This window comes from Antechinus flavipes, chromosome 2, assembly GCF_016432865.1.
Source record: "Antechinus flavipes isolate AdamAnt ecotype Samford, QLD, Australia chromosome 2, AdamAnt_v2, whole genome shotgun sequence".
In the NCBI taxonomy this organism is placed as follows: domain Eukaryota; kingdom Metazoa; phylum Chordata; class Mammalia; order Dasyuromorphia; family Dasyuridae; genus Antechinus; species Antechinus flavipes.
Window position 1 is genome coordinate 318,506,696 of NC_067399.1, and position 22,949 is coordinate 318,529,644.

At 34.8% G+C, this 22,949-nt stretch overlaps 1 protein-coding gene across 1 annotated transcript in view; it reads right to left on the reverse strand.

Annotated features, from left to right (window-relative positions):
* Nucleotides 1-926: 926 nt before the first annotated feature.
* The window catches only part of YLPM1 (YLP motif containing 1), a 58,644-nt gene continuing 36,621 nt past the window's right edge, over nt 927-22,949 (reverse strand). Inside the window, 10 exon segments of the mRNA XM_051977596.1 lie at nt 927-2,802; nt 3,152-3,335; nt 10,225-10,355; nt 15,777-15,828; nt 19,073-19,153; nt 20,161-20,244; nt 21,029-21,112; nt 21,199-21,375; nt 21,652-21,771; nt 22,717-22,779. Coding sequence (XP_051833556.1) covers nt 3,189-3,335; nt 10,225-10,355; nt 15,777-15,828; nt 19,073-19,153; nt 20,161-20,244; nt 21,029-21,112; nt 21,199-21,375; nt 21,652-21,771; nt 22,717-22,779 — 939 coding nt within the window. The 3' untranslated portion in view covers nt 927-2,802; nt 3,152-3,188.

Sequence of the window (22,949 nt, forward strand, 5' to 3'; positions counted from 1 at the left end):
AAATGCTCCCAAATAAATCCCTAAGACTCTTAAGTAGGAGATCACTTGCTTATTTCCACAGGTGAAAGGAGTTTCTTCAGTAGAAATTCTTTGTTAGAGAAATGCATAGATCTGGATCCCATAGTTCCTTACGCGTGCACACGTGCACACACACACACACACACACACACACACACACATACACACACACACACCATGCCCTCTTCCCCAACCACCTCCCTCAGCCAAGATTACAGAATTTAATCTCCTAAAGGGCAGGATTTTTTGCTTTTGTATTCCCATAGCACAGAGCTTTGCACACAGGCATCTTGCTGGACTGAAATGAATAGAGAAAAATTTAGATTTTAGCTCAGTCTTTTGTATTCCCAAAGAGAATACATAAGTTAACAGATCTGAGGTAGCAACAAACTGACACACACACCAATTTTACATTATATTTAATGTATTTTCCAATACATCTATGGCTGTTTCTGATTCATTCTGCTCACATTTATAATGCATTCATTAAAATTCTTTCAATTTTTTCTATTATGAAATTTACAAACCATAACACATTTTTAAGGCAATTGCTATATGAATTTCTTGTGGCCATTTGGGAAACACTCTGAAATCTAAATAGCAAAGCCACAAAATTGTTTTTTTCCCCCCCAAGTCAATTTTACTTTCTTTTAGGTGCAGTTATTTGACCTCTAACCTCCCAATAAACCTTTGCACTAATCTCAAGTGAATTAGGAAAGGCTTTGCCATTAATGATTAATGATTTGGGTTTATTCCCCAAGGTCATTTTTAACATATCTCTAGAGAATTGCCTTTTTCTGATCCTGCAAGCATTTCAAAGGAGGAGTGTTGTTTTTCATTTGCATAAGATGACATGAGCACAGAAAGAGAAACATGCCTACAAGGACAAAATAGGCCCCACTCTGAGATATTGGCAATCACTATTTTTTACTGTGTATGCAGTAACAAAGAGTGGATCACGATACAAAAATAAAAACCACAGCAGTAAGATGAGCTTAGTGGGAATAAAGTAAGCCTACATCTTCTTCGGAATTACAGTACCCATCCTGGATGCTTTATTTTTTGATATGAAAACAGACACTGGGTATAAATGGTAAACTGTAAAATAAACATCAAGTTCTTATACAAACATTGAGATATTTTCCATTATTCACCCTGTGAAGAGTTTTTCATTGAAACATAATGAAAAAGGCTGAAAAAGTATGTTAACAGAAATGTATTAGATCAATAAGCAAACAAAGAAAGGATTATTAAATACTACAAACAGTGGGTTTTTTTAATGTAGCAAATAATACATTCAGTATTGACTGGTTAAAGAACTTAGAAGCATCTTAAATTTAAACATTTAGCATCGCAGGATAGAGAAGAGTACAGAAAAGGATTTCACCTTAAATTAGTGTTTCAGGGCTACAATTTCAAGTATATTAATATCTTGTCCAAAAAATGGTACTATCCAATTAATTGCCAGTCAAATATTAGTTCTTTTTACACCACATTGAATGTAAACAAGCAAACAAAACAATTCCTTAACTATAAATGTAAAGGAAAATAAGTCTAAATATTCAAGCTTTTTAGAAACAAACTTACGACTTGCTGTGTTGGGTTGTGAAATGGGAATGCTGTTTGGGAAGAAAACTTCTCTCCAATTCCCAGGCTGAAAAATGACTTTTTTCCCCTCTTTGTTTTTAAAAAAAAAAAAAAAAAAAAAAAAAAGGTAAAAAGAGGTCCTCTTCTCTCTGTAGACAGGAGGGGTATTTGGGTTCTAGCTTGGGAAATCTCCAGGTTATAGCCTGGCATACCTATAATAAGATTAAGTTTTGTGTTGGAGGCAGAGTTCACTGATGAAGAGTCATCTAGTAAGGACAAGAAACCCAGACTTTTCAGGGTTGTATTCCAGAAGACTCCTCATCACTTCATATCATTTTCTAGCATTTTGTTTGAAAAAAATCAGTACTTCAAGCTCAGTACTAAGGCATCATCCTACTGAGCTCCATGGAGCATATCAGTCCTGGCCACTAAGATTTTAAAGGACACACCGGAACAGAGGAAAACAAAAAAGAAAAACATTATCATAAAGAACAGGTATTCTCCAGGGAGCTAATGAGTAACTTGAAATTAACCACTACCAGTCATCAAGAGGCAAAGATAAAGAAGTCAGCTACAAAGACAAGAATGTGATCAAACATTGAACTTTGTGTTTACAATATGTAGGTCCTACAGAATACTGAGCTCTGCAACTGTCAAGGAAAACAGGTTTGGTATGTAAAGCTAGCACACATTAAGGACACACAACATTAAATACAAAAAATAAAATAAAATAAAATAAAAAAAACAAGAGAAAGGGGCCCATGCTGTATAGCCCATGAACCTCATTGGCTTTATAGTGAAAGTTTATTGTTCTTAGTCCTAGTACAATCAGCTACCAATTACATACAGTATAAAAAGGAAACGGCCACAAAGCAATGATGATACAGTCAGTCTGTGACTTTATACAGTGGAGGAAATCTGTTAGATTTCTCCCATGATCCCACCCTGGCTTTAATAACTAAGCTATCAAACCCCCCCCCCCTTCCCAAAACAGTTAAAAAGAAAACTAGCATCTTGCTCAGGTATAGCAAGATTCTAATACCTCTTGGGGGACACTGGAGATCATCTGCCAATATTTAGAGAAACTTGTAAAAACTAAAGCAGCAGAAACAAAACATAAAACTGAACTTGGAAGCGATGTGACCCCCAAAGGATCTCCATAGGTCCTTGACTTCAGAGTGCCTAAAAGCAATCATCCTGCAAAGAAAAGAAAGGGGTGTTATATAGCATAACTTAATAGGAGAAAAATTACAATCTTACAAAAATTATAGTACTACATCTCTTTATCTCTCTTGAAAAGTATATAGTAGATCTAAGTTTTCTTGTTGATGAAGTCTTTGGGGAGAGTGGGGAGTAGGAAGGGTACAAACCTGCTTCCCTTTTTAACTCCATTTATAGGCCATTACCCATGACTTGTAAGCATGAGTAACTATTATAGAACTGTGTAAGTATGCAAGGAAGTTAAGTCTTCTGAGGAAAGGATGCAATTTTTTTTTAGGTAGAAAGAACTATTTTACAAATTGTTTAGAAAATGTTACAATCTTACCTTAAAGGCAAAAAGGACTCCATTCAAAAACTAAGTCTCAGATATATTTGGTGCGATTGAGGGCTCTTTCAGCAAGGTGACCACTTTCATCTGTGATCTTCTCCCAGTCAGTTTGTCCAACCACAAAACCTATGGCCCTTTTCCTATCTGCATCTTTCTTTTCTTCCAAGTCTGCCCATCTTACCTACAAAGAACAGAGCATTAGGCTGGGCCTTTCAAAAAGAAATATGCAAGAATATAATGAGTTTCTTTTCCTTCTGTGATTAGCCCATGGGAAAATTAACTTAAAATCAGTGATTTAAACAATGAAGTCTATTTAGAAATAAAAAAAATAATATAAGGAAAAATGGTAAAAACTCTTGAGTCACAGGAGAAAAAATTCTTGAAACAATAACTTTCATTATGAATATAGTTGAGAAAATGGCCATATAGAATGTTAAAGTTCTATCTATTCTAACTCCATATTAAATAAGGAACATTTAAAAGATATGGTGAAAAAACCTTTACACAGTAATTGCCATATAAATAAGATATAATGCTTAGTATCAAGACTATCTTTCTTTTGATGTATTCATATATCTCACTTATTTTGACATCTCAGACACAGAGAGAATATAGTCACTACCATACCTATTTAAAGGGAAGGAAAGAGCAATCAATCAACAAGCATTTATTAAGTGCCTTCTAAATGTCAGACACTGTACTAGGCCCTGGAGAAACAAAGACAAAAAAGAAAGAGTATTTGCAGGAACTTAAATACTAACAAGGAAGCGTTATGAAAATACTATCAGGAAAAGGATAATTAAAAATGAAAATATATGGAAAGCAAATACAGGTCATGGGGGGGAGGAGGGAGAGAAGGAATATAGCTAGGATTAAAAGCAATAGCAGGGGGGTGGAGATTAGGCAAATCTCATGCAAGAAGGTGGCCCCTGTGCTTAATTCTAAAGGAAACTCAGGTTCTAAATAACCCTTATAGTTGAGAAAGGAATGCATTCCAGGCATGAGTATAGCATATGCCAGAGATGAAGGCAGAATATTGTATGTGAGGAACATTATAAGCAGGATGATTTGGTGTGAATGTAGGCTATATCAACATTAATTTCCTGAAATAAACCTGGTTAGTGAAGCTGCAGCCAGACTATGCGAGCTTTAAGCATCAAAAAGAGGAATGTGTATTTTATCTCAAAAGCAGTAAGGATCTGCCAAAAGTTTTTGAGCAGGGAAACAATACAGTTATATCAAGGTTTCAGGAGCATCACTTTTGCAGCTGAGTACAGATGGAGTGGAAAAAGATACTTAGGGAAGGATGTTTGTAACAAACCAAGACAAAAATGGTATGACAATGAATAATGTTAATTAGTAGCAAGGTTTTGGCCTTGGAGACAGGAATCTTACTTCCTCTCCTATGCCAGTAACCTCTTTAGGAGAGAAACTATCATATTTGGAGATTATGAAGAATATTAATAATAAAACTTCTCCAGAGGAATGGAAACTCCTTGGGAGCAGGAATTACCTCCTTTTTGTCTCTATAACTTCAGTACCCAGTACATTATGTCAATGCAGGAGGCACTTGTGCCTATTGAATTTACTTATCCAGTATTTCAAAAACATATGTGAAATACAGCTTCTGCCATGTATCAACTTCTACAATACTTGTGCTTGGCAAAGATATCAGTACACATTAAAAAAGGGCTATGAAACAGGAGATACAAAAGTAATCTCTATTTTGAGTTAAAAAATTTCATATTTTCAGTGAGGATAAATAGCTATTCTCTGAAGAACAGCTACCACCCTAATTTATTTTCTAAAGAGATGATACTGAAATTAGTTTGCTCTCCATGAACAATGCTTGGCACAGATAAAGGCAAGTAGCCCAAGAACATTCTGAATAGCAAAGAAAATTCCATAAAAGGAATAAAAATCTGCACAGATAACAGTGCTAATTATTCCTGATTCTCCTTTGAAAAGTTAATTTTCATGGTTGAACATTTTGTTCAATTTCCTCTATAGGCTTTACTGAAAAGCTTAGTGAATAATTCTCTTCTCTGTGTGATGCTAGTTATCTATGTGTACTTTATTTAAATTTATTCCATCAGAGATGATGGATTTCTTTTGCTCCATCCATAACTTTCTTTGCTTAGTCTCCCTTATGATCAGGGATACAGTCTGTGAGTCAAATGACTGTGGTTACTAGATATGAATAAATTACCCATGAATTAAATTCTTTATTATCATCAAGAGAGCTGTCAATCCATTCAGATCTTGAATAATCTAAGCTCACAGGACAGAGAAGTCATATGCCCATGGAATGGGATAGGGGCAAAAAGGAACTACATATGTTTGCAATATGCTACTTCCTTAGCTTGTTTTAAATTATAGTTCTAAACAAAAGTGGTTATATGTAATTTTCTACTCTGTACACCTTTTTTGAATCGAGGATTTTGCTTTGTTTGAAGTGAATTTAAAGATTTAAAAAAAAAAAAAAGCCTAAGGAAGTAGCATATTGCAATGGAAAGCACTTGGACTTTTGAGTTAGATCTTGTGTTGAAAACTTTACTTTTTTTTTTTTAAATAAAAGCAAAACAGAGATTAAGAAACTTGCTTAGAGTCATACATTTAGTATACGTCTGAGCCTCATTTGAACTCAGATCCTCTTGACTTCAGGGTTCATGCTCTGTCCACAGTGATATCTACTTTTCTTCCTTTTCTGCCCCTATCCCTGGACTTGTGATCATAAGGGAGACCAAGCAAAGAAGTTTATGGATGGATCAAAAGAAACCCATCATCTCTGATGGAATAAATTTAAATACAATGAACTAAAAAATTTAGTTTCTTTACAGAAGAACATAAACAACAAAAAAAATTAAAAAAACTATTATAAGAAATGTCTTTTGATTAAATGTGTATCTGTATCACTTGGAAGTAACTGAAATGAAATCTAAAACTCCAATTTAAGTTAAGCATTTCAGTAAAATATAACAATGATAGACACCACAAGATCACTTAAATATTTTGTGGTGTAATTTAATTATGCTGAAAAACACAGACTGAAAATGCTTAGAAAATCATATTCCCAGGATGCAAGGCCTGGTATTGAAATGTGATGTTAAGTGATGTGTGTGTGTGGTTTGGACATTGATTTGGCATGCTTAAGGTTGCAGTGAAAAGCAAGTTAGAAGAGTTAAAAGGTGATTTCTATTTAGTAGCAAGAAAGAAGGATGAGGAGCCAAAATCAACTCTTTACTCACAGGTGCCTTTATTCCCTGTAATACAATTATACGATAACATACATGGATGTAGAAGTTATGGGTGTACCCATGACAATAAAAAAGCATCCAATCAAATACCTGTACTATGGAGAACAAAAGGTGCTGGAGGAAATATTATCACTGGATTTGTAAATCAGTATCATTAAGGAAGTCTTCTTGGTGAATAACCTTTTTCTAAGGAACTGCTATTGCCTTACTGAGAATTCCACACTACAAGTTATTATGCAGGAGAATGACAGATTAATCCAATGTCCCAAGTAGATGTGACTATCAGTCCTACTTCCTTCCCCTTTAAGAATCCCTATAAATCTAAAGGAGAAGTATGGGAATGGACAATGGCCTAGAGATCAAGCAGGAAGCACAGCAATAGAGCATATATAGAGCTAGATACATGTACATACATATACTTTTTTTCCCCCTTTTACAATAGTTTTTGGATGAGTAAACTTTAAAATGTTCCTTTGAATACTCAAGTTATTCTAATATCTCATTTAACAAAAGGTACTAAAAGCACAGAAAACAAACTGGATTTTCCTCTTAAAGAGAATGTTAAAAAACAAAAACAAAAAATTTACACTTTGCCTCTCTGTTAATATATAAATTCTAGCCATTTTTTCCAAAGATGATGGACCAACCTTCTCTTCTTAGCTGTCCATTGTATCTCAATAAGCATATTGGCTGGTGTGTATTAAGTGTTTAATAATGCTTGCTGACTTGAATTGAACAAGATACAATCCTATTCATTTAATTTTATTTTAAATTCTCTACTCTCAATGTTTTTCAATAAGTGTTTCAGCCGGGCAATTCATTAGGTCTCTTAAAAATAAAAGCATGTGCTTGTTTTGTCCAGACTAACATTCTGGAGGATCTCAGTACCAATCTGAGTCCTTGATTTTGGGAGAGGAGTGAGGGGCAGAACCCATGTGGATGGTCAAACATGGAGTTTCATATTGTCTCAGCCTTAAATACCTTAGTACAATTTCATCACTACAGCACACTGTGCATGTGCTAACTATAAGCACCTTGCTATTATTATGTAGATGCCTCTTTGCTGCGAGTATCTCTGCTTCAAGTAGACCACCGGTTGTCACGCCCCCTGACTTCTCAGGAAGGCTGAGATGCCCCCAAGGGGAGATGAGAGCCGAACCAGACATTATCAGCAGGTTCCCTCTGGGTTGAAGGATCTTACACCTCACCCAAAGTAATCCCACTGTCTGTGGCCCTCTACATCTCCCGCTTTCTTTTGTTTTAATTGAAGCAGGTATACATAAATCCATCAGCATGGGAGGAATCACACAAGCAAGTAGTAATATCACACAGGCTAGTAGTAATGTAACAAAATGAATCAGCATGAGGAGTCACACAGGCAAGTAGTAATGAACAATATGAATCAATAAACAATATGAATCAACAAGGTATTATAAAAGATTTCCATGAGTCCTAGAAGGAGGGTATATAAATAACAATCACACATACACCTCCTTCAACAGCCAAGAGATTGGTCCAAAACCAATCTATTGTCCACCACTTCATGTGTCAGGGAATCCAATGATTCCTGTAGGTTTTCAAGTCCTGCATCAATCTCATTAACAATTATTTTTGATGTTCATCAGTCAATTGCCATGCACGTAGGGCTAATTGCCATGCTTTTTCAGTGGCGGACGTAGTCAGAGATGGAACCACCACATGTTTCTTGGGTCTTCTCCATTTCGAGGGTCTTCTCTTTTTCCATCTCTCTCCGAAGGACGAGGCGAATACAGCTCGTTGGCACCCATCTAATTCCTTCTCCATCTGTAGAGATACAAGCAAATCTTCTGCCCCAAGCTGTTAGTCTGTCTGGTCCCTTCCATTCACCACTCTCCGGATCTCTCCACATGACCTGGCAATTATCTAAAGATATCGGAGCTGCTTGCACTGGACACTGCCCTTCCGGCGGGTTATGAAACCTGTCTGCCGGAGCCAGTGCATCTTCATCAAAAACCAAAAAATTAGTAGTATAGAGAGTCAAGTTTAGAAGTTCTCTAGGGTTACCTGTGGCTCCCCTTTCTTTTGTTTTTGGAGGAGTGTCTTGATGTCTCTGTTCCTCCTCTCTACTATTGCCTGTCCTTGAGGATTGAAGGATATGGCAGTGGTGTGTGAAATCTGATACTGGGCACAAAAGTGTATGAAATGTTTGGAAGTATATGCAGGTCCATTATCTGTTTTTTTTGCTTGTGGCACACCCATAATTGCAAAAGCCTGTGTAAGGAATTCAGTGACCACTCAGGCTGTGTCTTTTGCTGCTGGTATTGCAAAAGTAAATCCTGAGGTGTGCACTACAACATGGATAAAAGACAAACGACCAAAAGATTTATAATGGGTCACATCCATTTGCCAAATTTCAATGAGTCTCAAACCACGAGGGTTCTTCCCTGGAGGGAACACAGGAGCATGGAAATGGAGGCAAGCTATACAGACTTTTACTAAGCTCCTAGTTATCCCAAACTGCAGGTGTAAAGTTCAAGCAGCCTGATGATATTTAGAATGAGATTCTTGGGCTGTCTGAAATAAAGGTGTATTGGCTAGCATGGTAAGAAGGCGATCTGCCTTTGAGTTTCCATAAAAAATAGAACCTGGAAGTCCTATATGAGAGGGGACATGTAAAATATAATACTTACCTGGACGTTTTCTCACTTGCTCTTGAAGTTCCTTAAAAAGCTGAAATATGTTAAAAGCTACAAATTTTATTTGGGCTGTGCCGATTCTTTGTACTACACCTACTGAATAGGCTGAATCAGATATTATATTTACATATTCTAGGTGATGAGTAAGAGCTAGCATAATGGCATACCACTCATTCGGCTGAGTGGACTCAAAGGAAGTTCTGATTACTTTTTTTATAGTTAAGTTATGAGAATATACAGCACAAATGTCATGTTTGGATGCATCTATAAAAATGGTTGGTCCTTTAAAAGGAACCTTAGAAACCTTTTCTTCAAAAATCCATGGCCAATTATGTAATAGCCAGGTTATCTTTAAGGAAAACCCCATGTGTAAAATATGGAGCTGAGGCCAATAAAATTTGCCACTCTGGTATGGTTTCACAGTATACAATGATTTGTGCATTGGTATAAAAGGTGTATATCTTGTCAGGTATCATCCCCAGATATTAATCCCTTAATTGCCTTTAATAAGATTCTAGCCACAAGCATTGGCTATGAGATAAGGCTTTGTCTGGTTGTGCTTGAAGGGTCACCCACCACTCGATCACACTATCTCCTTGATGAAGGACTGCTGTGGGTGCCTGTTTTTTAGTAAAAACTGATATTTCCAAGGGTTTTTGAATGACTCTTTCAATCACATTGGATAAAGCCAGTTCAACCTCTCTCAAGAGCCTCTTGAGCTTCTTTCATAAGCTGGCGGGGTAAGTCTAAAGCAGTGTCTCCCCTTAAAATATCATATAATGGTTGCAATTGTTAAGTAGTTAAGCCTAATATTGGACGCATCCATTGGCTATCTCCTATCAATTTCTGAAAGTCATTTAAGGTTTTCAACTTCTCTGTTCTTAAGGAAAGTTTTTGTACTATAAGTACCTTAGGATATATTTCATATCCTAAATATTGAAAAAGGAGCATACCTTTGAATTTTTTCAGGGGCTATATACAATTGATAGTTCTTTAGTGTTTCTATGGTCAATAATACAATAACACAATACAATACAATACAATAATACAACATTTGCGATTACTTGTCTTATTCTTTCTACTAAAATAAAGATGAGTCTTTTAGCACTCAGAAAAAGTAATTGACAAAATTTCTTACCCTCTTCTTTCCAGGTTCAGAAGCTCGGGTGTCATAATCATCTGGAAGTTGAAGATAATCCTCCATCCTACTGGCAATGGCTTCCCAGTCCCGCTTCCTCTTAGTACCAGTCCTCAAGCCATCCAACTTGTCTGAAGGACAAACACAGAGCCCAAGTGTTAAGGGAGACAGAGTGAGTTTGCACAAAGCACAAATACAAGGGAAAAGACTGGAACACACTTTCAGAAGATATCCACATTTCTGAAAGTAGCATTGCTTGTAGATCCAAATTGTCTTCAGAGCTGGGAAAACATCTGACTCTGAGCAATTTCCATCTTTTGTCTTACACTGCTTTGGCGGCCATAATGAAGTCAGTTGAATGCCAGTTCGATGGGTAAATACAAGCAAAGGAGCATGACTGCCCAGATAGTCACAGCATTTCAGCTGTTATGTTCTGAAGGTAAAATGCAATTAATTCAGTAACTTCTGAGGATGATCCCTTCTATTTAGTAGCTCAACACAATATTATTGCCCCATATTCAACCTGAAATAATATTAGTATTGTGTTATATACACAAGAAAATGCATTGACAAAGATACAGAGGGGTCAAGTAGTGTATAAAATTATTTTAGATTTAATTTCTATACAGAACAGAATTCTGGGTTTCAAAAGTCAAAATGATGATTTGAGGTAAAATGGGGGATTGATTCTCCATGGATTTATGTATAGATACAATGTGAATCACCATTTCCTTCTGTTTCTTAGTCAAGTAATGTTTGACTATGAGACAAAAGACTAGGCAAATAAAATGACCAAGTGTTGGGTACAATTTCTGGTCATTCAGTCCAAAGAGATAGGATCCATCACTGTGCTGTGATCAAGAAGTATGTGATTTTAAAATTATGTATGTCAGCCTAAATAACTTCAAGTATATTACATGGAGAAAATGTTAATAATATTGATTCAGAATGCCATGTGTGGAATCATGTGTTATACTAGATGTATTTGCAGCCACATGTGGCACTGTAATCATGGGTAAAAATTCTTTTAAAAGTTATATTTCTAATAACACTTCAATTAAAAAAACCATTATTAAGCTAACATGGAAGAGGCTCAAACTTCAGAAACATCAAGTCATACACAAACAAAAAAATTCATTTAGTCATCAAGCTGTGTAGAACTTAAGTCTGAAAGAGAAAAACGATCGAGGCCTTTAGAAACAAAAGTAGAATTGATAATTTTATGTTTGTTACAGCAAAGTTTAACACATATTAATCATTTATGAATGTTTTACAAGTAGGCTTCAAAAATCAGTAAGATTTTACATATTTGGCACAACTTTGACCCTCTAAATCATAGTATTCTTGGAAATCTGCAAGACAAAGCAATATCTGGTCTAAAGGACTGCTACCAATTACCATTTACTCTTTACAAGGAAAGAAAAATTTCTATTATCTCACTATGATGAAAATATCCTGAGTCAGTCAACTATATTCAAGAGTAAATTCTTTTTAATCACCACAAACATCAAAACTGTACCCACAAGGTATGGATTAGAGCAGATCACACAGAACCTCAGAGAAATAACTCCTTGACTCATGAAGGGGCAAGGAATATGTATTACCTTTAAAACACAGACATACACAACCACATACAAATAAATCCATGCACCAACAAAGTTCTTCTTAGTATAAAAGTATATAGTATTATCAAAAGGACTACTCCAACACAGAATATGGTATGAAAAGAAAACCCCACAGGACTTTAAGACTTGAAAAAAGGTCAGTTTTGATAGTAACATATTTCAAATCCCAATTCCAAGTATCATGACTACAAAATAGTATAGGAGGGCACACTAAGAAATAGAAGTTTTCCACATGGGCTGTCTGACAGGATTTATAGATTGAAAGTTTGAGATTGGCAACATGGATAAAAGAACAAGCATTATTTCTAGTTATAAGTACTCAAGAATGCAATGTTGAATTGAAAACTTTAATACTTCACAAAGTGTTTAAAAGTTTCCTTCTTGTATCTGAAGAAAAATTTCAAACCCCTCCATAGAACATTCTAGAAACCCAAAACACACAGATGTGCAGCATGCGATAAGTAAAGAAGAACCTGGCATGGCAAACATAGTTTTATAATAAGGAGGTAAACTTGACATTAATAGCTTTGAGAAGTTAGAATTTCAAAGTGACAGGAAGATGAAGTTGTAAATATGTATCTAAGCAGATCACTGACTCAAACTGTAACTTCACAAGAAGTTACAATATGTAATAAAAGAACAAAATTCTCTTCAAATTAAACTGTGTTTTCTAAAAGTAAATGACATTTCTAAAGAATCTGTTCCAGGTGAACAAAGAGCAGTTATGAGTCTGGAATGTAAAAATTACATTCTAAATTGTCTGATTCTATCTGGAGTACAGAAAGTTAATACACAATAACCTATCAGCACTGGCAAACAGCATTGAGACAAAAAAGTTGTTAGAAAGTCGAAACCTGAAAGAAAATGTTGACTGATGGCCAAAAATACTTTGCTTTTCATAGTCTGAGCAGTGTTTACAATTATGATATTTTACCCAGTGAATTAGCAGTTTTTCAAGCCTCCATGCCAGATCTGCAAGGCCTGGCATCTAATATCTAACATGAAGCAAGATGCTTGAGTTGTAGTACCTATTCAGGAGTTCCTCTTATAAGATGGCAAGGACAATATTCTCAACAATTGTAAAACACACCTAAGTACAGCCTGCTTTAAATTATATTAAAATTATATATCATTGCAAACAGAATCTAGGTATACGAAAAATTTATCAAAAACTTATAAAAATGTAGTATGTACCTCAGGAGTTCTCAAATATTTTTTGCTCATGGCACAGTATTATTCTTTGCTTTGAGGGATTGGGAGACTCACACATGTGATTGCAAGTGTAAGTTCCATATAACTCATGGAAGACTCATACATGCAAATGCCCATTTGAGTTCCACATGCACTTGCAACTACGAGTGTAATCTGCATACTCTTGGCCAAATTTGATAACATGCCCTTTGAGAACCACTGGGGAACTTAAATGAATGCAGACTGAGAAGCTCACCAAGACACTGAACTAGTTGTTTAAAAACTTTTGGTTTAAAGACAGTATTTTTAGCCAGTGACTTGTTTGTAAATGAGGAAATATCTGGTCTCAGCCCTATTATGCTGTGATGCTAGTAAAATTTGCCATGAGGAAAGTAGACTGATATTTGTGTCTATCTAATTCACAAGGATGCTTCAAGAATACTCAGAGAATGTCTGTAGAGCACTCAGAAACAAAAGCTGCTTCTGGTAAATCAATTAATGTGTATTCAAATAAACACCTACTACAGGATACTATAACATTCAAGTAAATGGTAACGGGAAGGTAAATGAAACATGTATTCTCTTGGTTACCAAAGTCTCACTTCTTAGAAGTAAATTTCATTTCCTAAGCTGACTACTCAAAGAAGTAAGAACTTCCAGGACTGCACATATTTAATTTGCCTTCCACAATTGGACTATCTCCCAAAATAACAAGGAGATCTGAGATGAAAATTGTTAAGTGGTATAGAAAATCATTATCACTCTGGTTTAAAACAATAAAAACTAATGGCAAACATATTAGTATTGATTTCTCATATTCATAGCCAGTTCTTCAAGAAGCTTTTAACAAATTAATTTCTGAATATCACAATCTAAATAAGTCTGTTCTTAATATCTACTGGATATATACATATACATATATGTGTGTGTGTATGTGTGTGTATATATATTGTATATATACACACACATATTTTATATATAATGTATACATACACACACATATATGTATGTGTGTATTGTATATATACACACACATACATATACATACATACATACATATACAAAATGTGCTTTTTGATAAAAATAAATGGTAGAGAGCCCAGAATTTTTCCAGAAATCACTTCCAAGTTCAATATAGAACTACTTGGAAACATGCCATAACTATACTTCATTTTCTCATATGTTTTAAAAATTAAAAAGGAACAATCTGACTTGTAGAATTTTATCCTAGATCATCACCTTAGATCACATTCAGCTTTTTAAGATGTTTAATTGATATTTACTGTATTTTTTTTAAAGTATTCTTTTCTCTAAATTTATTTTTTTTCTCTCCCTAGCTTCAGAAAAAAATAAAGTCAATTGTTGAGGAAAGGGAGAGAAGAATTCCAAAGTCAGCAAAATAGCCTAGCCAAACAATACAATGTATGCAACTTTATATTTCATTTTAAGATAACATTTAAAATGTATTTAAGGAAATATGTATTATGTTTCTAATTATTCTTTTAAATATGTAAATGACTTCAAAGGCGACTGTAGCTGTTTGAAAAATTAAAAGACATAGTTGGTTTCCATTATGACTTCCCATGCATACAAAATACAAAATTATGCCAATGACTACCTATAGTTTTCAAGCCACATATATTGTGTGATTCCAGAGAATTTTTTAAGAAATTACAACAAAGTACCTGGCCTGGTATAACAACACTTACAGAATTCATGAAAGTCTACTTTGATTACACAATTACAATTCATCATTCTCTTTGAGTGTTAAATATGCTAACAGATGAGTCAGGCAAAATGAAAAGCATTTTCTAGGCAACTGCTTGTAACATGAACCATTCTGATTCAAAGCAATCAACACAAGATGTGAGCAACTTAAACAATTTTCAAGTAGTAAGACAGTTCAAGAATTTTTAAACATTCAGCTATTAACTTCCCCATTGCATCAACAGTATTAAGAATATGAGAAAAGCAGAGACTTAAAAGCATTCTTTACTTTATACACCAACGCAGGATGCATCATATTCTCTTGTCTTTTCACAAAATGTTTTTTTTTTTCAAAAAGCATTTTTAAAAGTCAACCCAAAATATCAAAACACTTCTTTGTGATGACAACTAAATGTAGTAAAAGTCCCACTGCATCCATAATTACATTTCTCCCCAAGAAAACCTTGCATTGAACTACACCCAACTGTGATTCTGACAGATTTATCAGGCGGTTGTCTCCTTCCACTTTTCAGGGGACTCCTATAAGAAGGGATCATTCTTCTCAGTGACTTCAACTTTTTAACTGCCCTTTTACATTACTTTTACTTAAGTAAGAACAAGGGTTAAGGTATTCACAATGAAGTCTATGGCTGGATAGTGGTCATGTTACACTTTAAAAAATAGATATCCCGTTGGTATCAATGTTACTAATCTATATTAAAAAGTATATAAAAGGATCAATTTATGAATTGGCAACAGTACTAAATTTATTTCATATTTTTTCTCTTTAGTCTAATATTTAACTGGCATTAAAAATATTTCATTTGTAATATTGTTCACATCTACATATCATTTTCAGGCATCAGAACGGCTAAATGGTTATCAAGAAGATATGATGGAAGATGTAATATGTGTGCCAAAAAGCTTTACTGAATAGAGACTCAGGGAAACCTACTTTTTAGATAGAAGATCTATGTAAATTACCACCAGGTATCAGACATATAAAAACAGGAAAAACAGAATACCCACCTAGCTTTGCCTCAGATGTGTCCATCTCCCATTTGCTTTTCGGAATGTAACCCTAAATCGTACACAGAGAGAAGCTCGAAGGGTTAGAAAGAGACACATACATGCATATCATTTTTGAACTGGAAACAGTATTAAAACTGGGAATAGATTCAAGTTCCACTCATTAGTTATAAACATTGCCTTGGGTAAAGCACAACCTGAATTATCAGCAGAGGAAACTACTCAGATACTGAATTCACCAAACTTGATTCCTTGGTCCATAGCAGTCACTATGGATGATCATGAAGACGCTCTGGGGGCAGCTGTTGCACAGACCTAACAAATGTGACCTAAATCACAGCTGTATAGCACATAAAACATAAGTGCATAGATGGTTACTATACTGATACTGATCAAAGTAACAGGACTTGTAATACATAACAGGAGCTAGGTTATTTCCTTAATACAACTTCAACCCTCAAATTGACTAGGCATATTTTCCCAAGAGTATTGTTCAAACAAGATATGATTTGTTTCACTGCAGTACTAAATATTCAAAAGAAAGGAAAAAACTTAAGTATTACTGAACCCACAAATGAAGTGCAAACTTATTTTTAAAAGATTTGGTCACTTACCAGGTAAATCTTAGAAAAGTTAGAGGTTACTGAATTTATCTTCAATGGAGTATTGAATTTTAAAGCACTTCAAAGTACATTTTATCAGTTAAAAATTATGTGGTAAGGTATGCTTTATTAAATACAGGGTCTAGCAGAGTGCCTGGCACATAGCTGGCATTAATTAATGCTTACTGATTGATCAATTGATTAAATTACATTTCACTTTGTGTAAAGTCAAATATCTCAGTAGATTAACTTATTGAATAAATGTATATATAATAAACAATTATTTTATGAAGGTATTTCAAAAATCTCAAGGTCTCCAGGATATCTACTCAATCATCTTATTTTCAATGAAGAGATTTTGTTTTGTAAAGCTGATTTTTGTCATTCTTACTATGAATCCCATTCCCCTGTATTTGATGCTCTGTTATATGTGATATCCCCTGACATGCAACTTTAATCTAACATTGGGGTTTATTTTAGCGTATTATTCTTTTTCAGAAAGAATTGTCATCTCTTTCAAGAATCAATAAAGACCACCTGCTTCAAATGTTCAAGTTCGTACAACCAAGTGAACACACACTGTAACCAAAATATTTGTAACAGAGCTCCTGGCATCAGGGTCTATATTCACCATAGCACAATTGCTTTAAGAATCCTACAAGTGTTGTACATTTCTTGTCATTAGATGGCACCAACATCTCAACTTCATTTTACTAAATGTTGTATCAGGTCATAAATTATACTAAATTCTTCACCAAACACATTTTAAAATTAAGAACAGAACCAAGTCAAAACTATGCTGCAGGGAATGTATTTAAAAAAAAAAAAAACTGATCCAGTTTGTGCAAATTATACCTTAAAATCAGCTCAAAACATTAGCATCACCAGAACAATGCATTGTATAAACACTGACCCATACCTACTAGCTTCACTGAGGTGCAAAGATGACAAAATAGCATCATACTACTAGTCACAGAAAAAAAAGTGATTCTATTAACTTAACCAGTTAGCTTAGATCTTACCCAAATGGAATAATTTGGACAGTGCAAAATGTCAGGTATTCTGTGTATTCCGTTTATATAATTCAACTAAAGTAAGACTCACTCTTAACCCTTTGGGTGCAGGATGGTTGAATTTTTCCAAGGATCTTTAAATACAGTTAGATTAGGCCCTAAAAGCAGATCCTGACCCTGCTTTTTCCAATGGGTTAATAGTAGTCTTGTAACACAGCAAATTTGAAGAAAATGAACATGTACTCCAACTTGGGGACAGAAGAAATAATGCAAGAAACAAACTCTATTGCTTCTATTGTCTTCTCTCTGAAGTGAAAATAGTTAGTACTATTCCTTTTTCAGACTGAATATGTTCAAGTACAAGTTTTCACCTAGATTCTGGAAAGTCAAAGGTCTCTTTAAATGAAATGCATATGTTATCTCTTCCATCAGGAAGATGCTTTCAAAAGTTAAATCTTTATGAATTTTATATGTGATCATTTCTCAGCACTGACACTACAGATAGAGAACAGATATTAGCAGTCAAATCTTAGCAAAGAGAATGGGCCCTTTACTTGAATTTCCCACCTGCAGTTTAACAAATATGTCCAAGCACAGTTTAGTGAAGAAAAAAATATATGTCTTAAAAAAACAACGCAAAAGAAAACATGCTAAAACTCATATGCCGTGAACTTAAAGCTTATTTTTTCATGCACATTCAGAATCTGTGAAGTGGTTTCTACAAGTTGACATCATCTCTACAAATTCACATGATTTTCCTCAAGTCCACTAAATCACACAAGGGCTCCATGGCCTCAGCTCCTAAAGATCACATATGTATACTAACACTTGAGATTTTGGGGTCTGGAAGCAGGGCTCAAACTTAGCAGATTTTCAATAAAGAGTATAAAGAGGGGCTCAAGTGAGCCAATGAGTTGAATAAATCTAGCAATATTTCAAAACAACAGTTTTTCATGCCACTGTGGATTATTTCACTTATCAAGCTGTTCTACAGGCCATATTCCTGAATAATAGATTGAGCCAAAAGCACCTACATTAGTATGGGGGAAATAGGTTGTGTTAGGTACATAAGGACTTTTGACTCACTCTATGCAAGCCTTACATAAAGCAAACAATGTCACTGACTATATAGACAAGACACATTTTCACATACCCTTTTAATAGGATAGAATTTAGAAGAACAAATCCAGCAGCAAGTGGTAATCGATTGCTACTTCATCTAGTAACAGTTCTTAAGCAAGAGTTGATATAAAACCAATTCTGAAACCTTATAACAAGAACAGAGGTTTATGGAGGTGGTGGTTGAGCTGACTGCACCACATACCTGCTGGAATGTAATTCTACCTTACCTCTTATAACCTTAGAAAATTCAAATGTGGAATAAATGCCTATGAGAAACACTATTCCACCCAAACCTACAGCCTGTAGATGCATGTGTAAGGGGAATTTTAGACGAGCTCTGTAAAGAAGTTATTTACTCTATGAACAAAGACAACAGAAGTGTCTTGAATTTTTGAAAAAGCAATGAATTTCCTCAAGTCTTCTTAGGCATGCTTGCATACTGAATCTATGACTTTCTACTGCATGTAAAGGGAGCCATGGTGCTGGGAATGGAAGATTGAAAGGTCAATTAGGCCCTTCTAATACACAATCTGTTCAAAGTGGCTGATCATTCTCCTACCAGTTCGCTTTCCTCTTCCTCTGCATCTTTCTTTTCTTCTTTCTGCTCTTCAATATTTGCATCAAAATCTTCCATCTCTACCTGTTTACCCCACAATGTTTATAGTTAAAAGTGTTTATAGGTTAACATTTACAAAAACAGTTTATTCCAAACTATGACTTAGGAAAAGGACAGAGGATAAAGGTCAACTGCCATCCCACACAAATAATCAGCAGAATAGAAACTCAATTATGGCTAATATCCAATCTGAATGGAAAAGCCTAAATTTAGAAGGCAAAGTAGAACAAAATAGGAAATGTATTTTGCCAAATCATTCTGATTTTTTTTTTCTCCTTTTGAAATGCCTTATGTTAACTAGTTAAATGGTCTGCTCAAAGTAGGCACTTATTATAGACTGACCAACTATTAGACTTTAATAACCAAATAATCATTTGAGCATATAAAAAAACTTAGAAACTAAGAAAGCATTCTAATTAAAATTGGTGAAGACAGATTTTTTTTCCTTAAGAAATCAGGGAATGTTGTTAAAATCTATTATACTTAATAACTCAATTTTTTTTCCAAGTCACATAATGTTTTCTTAACTAAACTAGACCTTTTAGTATACTTTCAGTTTGAATGAAAAGGGAAATTGATTTCTTAAATTTGTACAATCATTTCCATAGGATCATCAATTTTGATGTGGAAAGGCCTTAATGGTTTATCTGGGCAACTTTTCATTCATTCAGAAAGCAAATGAACTGCAGAGTTTAAACCCAGATCCTCCAACTCCTAGTTTATATGATCCTTTTCCTACAACATCATTTGCACTAAAACCAGAGAAATTTGTTTCCATCTTTGACTATTACCAGATGGTATAAGAATAACTCATACTTTTAGTGAACTTTACAGTGCAAAGACTACACACAATCTCCAGAAAGTGATGGCTTATACATTACTCAAAAGTTGGCATTAATGACAACTTTAGTCTCTATCTTCTGTAACAATGGCCTATGAAGCTAGAAAACACAGAAACCCTACTATTTCCAACTCTTTTTCATTATGAAAATTCAAGTTTGTTTTGCATTCAAATCTAAGCATATATCTACCTCTTCAATAGCAGCATCTTGCAACAAAGAACGAATATCCAGGCGCATCATATGACGAGGTGCAGTCTCCCAGTGATCAGCCATCTAGAGAGAGATTGACATAGTAAGGACACCTGACAGAAGTAGCATAGTAGAAGGATCAATGAAGTCCACATCAGAAGGACTGAGTTGGTGTCCTGCCTCTGTCACTCAATAGCTGTGAGACCTCTCAAAGTTCTTTATACACATTTATCACTAATAATTAACAGCTCTGTGAAATAAGCATTACAGCTATTCCCATTTTACAGATAAGAAAACTAGACTCAGAGAGATGTAGTGATTTCTCATGAGTCAATAGAGCCAGAAAATAACTGAGGGAGAGTTTGAACACAAGTCTCCTAAATTCAGGCAGTGAGGCAACGTGGTGGATAGAGTGATAGGCTTGTATCAGATGAACTCATCTTCCTAAGTCATCTTCCAGCTTTGGACATTTACTAGCTGGGCAAGTCACTTAACCCTGTATGCCTCAGTTTCCTCATCTGTAAAATAAATTGAACAAAGAAATGATAAACTACTCCAGTATCTTTGATAATAAAACCCCAAATGGGGTCAATAAGAGTCAGAAGTGACTGAAAAATGACTAAATGACTCTAGACTTCAAGTCTAATTTTATACTCACTATACTATGCTGCTTCTTAAAAAGTTAAGACTAAGAGCTGTTCACTTTCAGGTATTAATAACACCTTTCTTATCAAAATACGATGATAGCTATAAAGATCTAATAAAAGATAAAAAAGGCACTCTAAAGAAAGACCAGTTTTTATAAGCATATCAGTGGATAAAGCTCCACTTCAACAGCTTAGGACTCTATATATTTCAAAACAATCACCTTATTAATTTCCTTAAGTTTTCTCCCGTGGATGTTTCTTTTGCCACAAGTCTGGTTATCTGCACTCATTTCAGCTAAATATACCTAGAAAGAATGAATCAGAAATCAAGCATACATTTGGGAATTATCGTGACAACATAAAATACTATGAAATTAAGTTACCCCTGTACCTCAAAGCCCTTGGTTTTTGCCGCACTCCAAAATTGTTCAAAATGCCTAACTCGGTCATTAATGGCATCTAGAATTATGAAGGGGAAAAAACCATCATCCAAGGTCTTTTTGAAAGTTTTGAACATGCTGGTACGGTAAGTCTCTTCCATATCAGCTTCATATTCATATTCCATCACCTGGTTTAAGGAAAGAATAGAATTTAGCAGAAAATAAAGTTAAATATTTAAACCTGCCATCTGATTAGTAGTTGGGCAGAATTAGTTACTAGCTCTAAGCACATCTCTAAACTTTGTAATGATTTTCCCATACACAAAAATATTATAAGATGTCTGGTGGAAGGTGAAGAAGTTTTTTTTTTTCCCCTTCCTTCTCAAAAATTTCTATTCCTAAATATATCTTTTTTAAATTCCATCCCCAAACTACAGAAATCAGTTCCTGGAAATATACCATACCTTTTTTTTCACCCTCTTTCCTGTATCAGGGTCTTTCTCTTCTTTTTCCACTTCAGTGATAAAGTAATCATCCAAGCTGAGTACTCTAGGTGCAGGTCCCCCACACTCTACTTCCTTATCCTAAGAAGCAATTTAAAAAAGGCTGGTTTTTTTTCCTATTAAAACAAAGCTTATCCTCTGAAAACCAAGGAATCATTCAAGCTCATTTTCCTAATTCAGATATCAGAAAGGCAATTTTAGGACACATTGAGAAAAACACCAAATTAGAAAGGGGAAAATGATAAGTCTCACTGTATGCATCTCTGATCAGACCATAAATGGAGTACTGTGCTTAGTTAGTTCTGAGACAACTGAACTATGACACTGAAAAAGGGAAGTATATCTAGAAAAGGACAACTAGAAGGAAACTGGAAACCAAGCCATGCAAGAAATTAGCTGAAGAACTAAAAATGTTTAGCCTCAAGAAAAGACTTAAGAAGAACATGATGGCTATGCTTAACTTTTAGAAGAGAAGACTTCTAAGCAAAAAGGACCACAAGGAAAAGGGACTTCTACTTGGTTCGCAAGAACAGAAAGAGGCATAATGCTTGAGAGATTTCTGCTTGACAGAAGGAAAAATTTCCTAACAAATAGTGTTGTTCAAAAGTAGAATGGCTACCTTTAAAAGCATCAATTTCCTCATTCTTGGGGTCTTTAAAAAGCAGATACTACATTACCATTTGTTGGGGACCTTATAGTGGGGATTCTCATTCAAGCATGAGTTACATTAAAACTCTTAGATCCTGCAGTTTTGTAAATGGCCTCAATGAGCTTTCTGGGTTCATAATCATTACCTAATCTAGTACTTGTAGTGATAACAGTGAAATGCTTGGGCAAAGAGAACAAAAAAGATTCTAGACAATCTCAGAAGAAAATGCAAATGCTTACATAAAATATAACATGCAGAAGCAATTTGAAGCAGAGGGATCCAAAAAAAAACAGATAATAGAACCGTACCTCAAAACAGCATGCTGGTAAGAAAAAAAAAAACACAATAACAAACATCTTTGTCTTTTCTGAACTCACACGTATAAGTTTTGCAACATGTGTTTTTCCACTTCCTGGTAATCCTCTCATTATCACGACTATCTGAAATACAAAGTACAAAAGGGAAAAAAGGTGTTTCTCTCCAACAGAAGCATTTCTATGTAATAAAGACCTTTATTTAATTGAGAACCAGACAGATTGCCTTATGAATTATGAATTACAGAAGTATATATTACAATTCTCTATAATTATCAGCAAATAAATATAACTAA